The following is a 6,000-nucleotide window of genomic DNA, read 5'->3' as shown; positions in this document are numbered from 1 at the left end:
TATAAGACTTTTCTCAAAATCAGCAAGTATATGTACCAGCAATAACATGGTGCTTAGAGAAAATGGCAGACAATACCACTATATCTCTAGATGAGTGAAGTAGTGGTGCAGACAGATGCTGCTGCAATACCACTAGACTTCCTCATCAAGCCTACCAAATGCTCAGATCTCTTGATGATGATAATACATCTAGCTGGCCATCACTCAAAAAGACTTATTATTTTCAGCATGGGTTTGAGTTTGTAGATTGGCTGCATTAAAACGTTTATATCTCACTTCAAACAAAGATTTTATGACTGCTTCCTCTCAACTGGTACTCCTGACATAACTCTTCATCAAAATGTTAGCATTATTCACAATTTATATCTTTACTTAATTTTGCACACTTGTCCTCTTGCCTCCTGCTAGTTACAAAACTAAATTACTGTTTTAAGTAATGGTGGTCCTCTCTGTTCCTATGAAAAGTGTTTTTTCAACAGTGAACAAATAGAAGTTGTGAACATGCATTGGAAATATGCCACAATACATATACACCCTGTGATTAAATTCCTGCCTGTACTGCCACTCTGTCAGCCTACACTGTGTTGAAGACAAGCTCCATGCCCAACTCATCTATGAAAAACATTCTGAAGTAAGAAAGACGTAAACCCACTATTATAAATTAATCAATCTTGAATTTCCATCTTCACTCATACCATAGAGTACACATATGATTTGATAAAATCATTTGATACTTTGAATTGTTGATCAACCTCTTGGTGTGATTGTCGTATGTTACAATCTTATTTTGTAACTATTTTACCATGTTTACCAATAATCATTGCCTGTAATTACTCAGGTTTTGGTTAGGGTTGGCAAACATACCCCCCGTTGGGCTGAGAGGCAATGAGTGTGAATGACGTAATTAACTTGACTGGTTCTTGTGCGTTCCTCCGACAATTGATGGCCGGGTGGAGTTTGGGAACCAGTCATATTAAACTACAGGCAAATGGGCTGCGCATCATAGAGAAATTACTAGTCTTCTTTACATACGAATGAAGCGTTCTTTCCTCGCTTCGGTTCGACTTCGCTCGCATATAAGAAGACTTGTCATAGTCTTTATACTGTGCAACCCCATTTGCGCTACAGTTTGCCTGTGATTAAAAAGACCATGCCATGTGTAAGCTGGTTACCGGTTCCCTTTGCGAACGTTCGCCAAAGCAAATAGCAACCAATGGAAAGTTACATAACATTGGCAACGTTAGGGTTTTTTCCTAGGCATCCACAGCCATCGTCTCTTTGGCCTGTACCGGCTTGTATATTGCGATATGCGAGACGGGGCCCAGCTTATACCATGTTTTGCTGTCATCGTCTTAGAGACAGGGCCCAGCTTATGTCACCACTGAGCCGGCGTATGGATCAGGACAGATGTCGTTATCTCAAGGATATATTTATACACGTGTTCACTTTGTTTTGAGAAATGTTTTTATGAGATGTTACGAGCTGAACTCGTACTGATGTTACATTGAGTTTAAGGCACAACTATCGATACAGTGTTTTGATATACAACATTTGGAAGTTGTCGTAACAAAGAAGCAAGTGGTTAGAAGACATGCGTGGAAACTTAAGCCGCCATCATGTCCTAGCAGATGTAGGGAACGTTGATGATGGCATTCATCTCCAGAAGTCGTTCACGGAGTCGTCCGCTGCTTATAAGGGGTCGGGGGAAGTTCTTCCGGGGACGAGGCACTGTTGGAAACAGAGGTGAAGGTTTACGCATTACCCTGAGCAATCGGACCGATGGTGGTGAGAGTGAAGTTCAACGATCATCGAGAGGCAGAGGTTCGACCCACAAACAAGACAGGCACAGCAGAGATCGCAGAGAAAATCCTGATTACTTTGGAGATGCCAATCGTGATATGCGTCCAAAATCCGCAGAAAGGAAAAGACATGACCACTATGAGTTCAGAAGGGGTGATGTGTCGCCATCGATACGACGTTCGCATGAAAAAGTATGCACGTAATTATATATACAGTGGGGTAAGGGTATTCCGGATCACGGCTATTCCTGATCACTGCCATGTACATTAACTCCTAGAAACTGTAAATCTCGATGGATTTCGTCAGTCAATCTCTCATTTTAAAGCAGAGACAGTGCTCTTTAAGGTGATATATTTTGGGGAGTCTTACACTTTACCGGGCGCACTAACCCTACGGATCGAAAAAGGGGGTGCCTTAGGGCTAAGGATCGTGAAAGGCTGTGCCCAAGGGCTAAGCATTGTAAAGTGGGATGCCTAAGTGCTAAGGATCATAAACGGGGTGCCCAAGGGCTAAGGATCATACACAGTGATACAGTAACGCAGACTCACCATGATACGCTGCGACTGCTGATTACCCAGCATTAAGCGCTAGCCGGGCTGCGCACAGTAAACTGCAATTTAGTCATATTTTGTTTTACTTGATCTGAACCAGAAGTTTACTTGCATGCCCTGAAACAAGGATACCTATCATCGTGTAATTTGTTGTTAGCACGTCTAAAAGGTAACTCATTCGAAACGGCCTGATTCAAATAAGAATGGAATCATGTTGCTTAATGTTAACAATCCATTGCATGCATATACTTTGCACCTGTATAAAGCAACAGAAATTGTCTCTACATCTGCCATATTTTGGGAGAAATAAGCACTTTATGGATGGATTTATGGACATGGTTAAGTCCATTTCGGATCACAAGAAAATAGGGATCGTCTTAAAACTGTCAACTGAAACTGAAAACTGTTAATCACTGTTGAAACAAAGCAATAAGTTTCACACTGTTACTTCGGTTCCCTATATTTAACATATATACTCACTCTAGGGTATGTTTTAGATGTTGTTTGCACCAAGTAAATACCTAAAGCGTTTTGGTCTTCATTTCACCAAAACATAATTTGCAGTACAGAACAGTCTGCCAGGTAACAGGTCATGAATATTGGAAATGAATTATAGTTAACCAACTTGACAATGCTTTGGGGTTGAAATTGTTTTTTACCAAGTCCTATTATTCTATTTTTTAATAACTTGATGCATTTTTGTAAGGTATTACTCACTACAAGTGCCAAGCAGTCTTGCAGGATCATTCAGGCAAATTCTTGATGTAGGTGGCAGTGTGTTTGCTGAGCCAGCTGGAGAACCTGTTCCAAGTTTTCCCCCTTGGCCTGCTGCACCGAGAGAGAAAGGAGGAGGCATGGTCATACTATGTCATTATGTTATTAACCACAGCAACAGAAAGGGAGCTTTTATGATAATCAAAATTGCCCTGTTACTTATGCCAGAGGTGGAATCCATGAGGCTGGAGTACACACTAGCTTCTTTAGTTCATTTTTAGCCATACGAAGATACGCACCCTTAAAGAGTTCAAATATGTTGGTATTAATTGATTATGTTCGTTAGCTTTACTTCAGTAACTGATGATGTAATGTTAAATATCTTCTCATTTACTGAATAAAGCGTAAGTTGTACTTTACAGATTAAAGTTGCATGTAAAACTCACGATATATATATCAATATTGAAGAGATCAGTACCTTCAGCCATGTATGTACAGTCGAACCCTGTTTACCCGGACCCCACATATCTGGAAACCCCGCCATCCGGACGAATTTTAGGTGAAACGAAACGTACCTTCAGTAATTGTACTTGCTAAGCCGGACCCCGCTCTTCCAGACCTGGACAACAAATTTTCAACCGATTCTCGTATATGTCCATTTGAAAATGAACCACTTATGCGGACAGAAGTATCTGTGCGCATGTCAGTACTCCTTACCACATGACAAAGCGTATTCACTGTTAATCTCTCAGGAGGTGTTTGAGGTGAACTGAGTAATTACCCATCAAAACATTAGGGATGCCTGTTAATCTGTTGGCAGGTGTTTCGATGTAAATTTGTTACTTACTCATCGAAACACTATGGAGACATGTCACTTCAGTTGTGGCAGGTGTGAGAACATCTCATCAGTTACGAAAAAGTATTGTCCTGTATATAACGTCCCGTCACATTTCTGTAGACAGGCATTTGCCATAATGGCGATTCAGCCTGCTAAACGCAAACGTCACTGTTTGTCTGCTGCCGAGAAGTGTGAAATTTCCAGATTTAAAGAAAACCATCCTTCAGTCAGTTTAGACCACATCAGCATCATTTGAGAAATCATTTGGACATGCCATTGGTAAATCTACTATAGGGGGCATCTTAAAGTCTAAAGATTAAATGGTTAGGACTATCAGAAGATTCGGCCTCTATTTTTGTGCCAGAAATGCAAAACACCAAAATTTTGGAGAAGTCCTATTCTTTGGACTAATGACTTGAATAGCAAAAATGCAGCTGTAAATGATGCAATGATTGTTCAGAAAGCGGAATTGTTTGGCACACATCTTGGCATTTCGGATTTTTCCTACTCAAGTGGTTGACTGTCACGTTTCAAATCTCGTTTCTCTCTCTCCAAGAAAAACTATCTGGGTGAAGTTCAGACAAAACGGCAATTTCAAAAGAGAGAGAAATCAGTGCTGAGGAATTACAAGTCTGATGATATTTTCAATTTGGATGAGACAGGTTTATTTTATAAATTAGGCCCCAATTACACTCTCGCTTCAAAGGCTTGCTCAGGCATCAAAAGGTCAAAAGAGCGTATCACAGTAGCACTCTGTTCCAATGCCAGTTGGACAATGAAGATGAAAGCATTTGTTATTGGCAAGGCAAGGCAAAAAAACTGGAAGAAATCAAACCAAGAAAACAAACAACTGTGACAGACTTTTTTCAGAAATGATACGCTGCATAGGAAACGCGATGTAAGTTACACATGTATAATGTACACATGCAGTGTCAGCGTACAGAAAGTATTCGCGGTGCATTCATGTATATGTAAAATGTTATGATTTATTGTTTTTACTATTAATGAATTCCATGAATAAATGTTCAACATACATCATGAACACGTTTTTCACGTTTGATCCAGTTAATCGGACTCCCTGCTGTCCGGACGATTTTCGAGTGAAACCAAAACATCTGGATAAACGGGGTTCGACTGTATAAACCCCAGGAGAATATTTTTCAGCTCCATTTGGTACCTGGAATCATGATTCTGGAATGTGTTGTTATGAGCAGCAAGTGTTAATCTACCAATCGGATGTTGTTATCAACTGCAATGTTTGTTAATTATTCGTTTATCAAACATTATGAATATTGTTAATGCATCTATTCAATTACACAGGTGTTACTGTTTGACACAGACCCCTGTTGCCCCAAACAAGCATCAATAACCAAACACTGCCTCGTTTTGTCATGTGATTCGGAATACTCTGAAATGTTTCGGAACTGACGTATTGGCAGAGCGTTTCTTTTGCCATATTTCTTACATCAGTCTTGACTGAATAAATTTCATGGTTTAGGCACTATAGATATATTTTTGTGGAGGTGCAAGTAGTCAGTGTTTCGTTCTTGATCCAGAACTGCCTTACATATTGTGCAATAATAGTCAATATATATTAAGTTAACTGACGCATGTAGAAGACTCCAATAACAAGGGAGGCTATGTATTGGAATCTGAGAAAGCTTATGAAAGAGAACGGTGTTTATGAAGCAGTTTGTGGAAGGCAGTTGCTAGGTTATGCAACGAAAATACTTCATATCTATGGATTAAGATATTCACAGGCATCTAGAAATCTTGGACACTGTGAATATATTTTTGAAATTTGAATTTTTATTTATTACACATGCAGACTGAATTACAAAAGATTAGCATCTAACAGACTTATCATTTCTGCAATATAGTTTGGTCATAGGATTTCCAAGATCACATGTTTTCGGACATTCTCACAAAACGAAGGCATGATGGTCTGGAAGAAAGTTTAGATAACCTGTTCCATAAATCTGAGTAAAAATTGAGTCATTTTCTTTGGATTGTCTGGTCTGGTGAAATCCAATTTGGGACCAGTCCGGATGTGTGGCTGGTTTTTAGTGGCTTATTGGTTGTGAAAAATCTATGAGT

At 39.6% G+C, this 6,000-nt stretch overlaps 1 protein-coding gene across 1 annotated transcript in view; it reads left to right on the top strand.

The window, feature by feature from the left end:
* The first annotated feature begins 1,380 nt into the window (after positions 1-1,380).
* The window catches only part of LOC137295474 (zinc finger protein 318-like), a 57,333-nt gene continuing 52,713 nt past the window's right edge, over positions 1,381-6,000 (top strand). The window contains exon 1 of the mRNA XM_067826866.1: positions 1,381-1,991. Coding sequence (XP_067682967.1) covers positions 1,644-1,991 — 348 coding nt within the window. The 5' untranslated portion in view covers positions 1,381-1,643. The remainder of the gene's footprint in view (positions 1,992-6,000) is intronic.

Source organism: Haliotis asinina, chromosome 8 (genome assembly GCF_037392515.1).
Source record: "Haliotis asinina isolate JCU_RB_2024 chromosome 8, JCU_Hal_asi_v2, whole genome shotgun sequence".
Lineage (NCBI taxonomy): Eukaryota > Metazoa > Mollusca > Gastropoda > Lepetellida > Haliotidae > Haliotis > Haliotis asinina.
The sequence above is the reverse complement of the archived record's forward strand: the minus strand, read 5'-3'. Positions and strand labels throughout refer to the sequence as shown.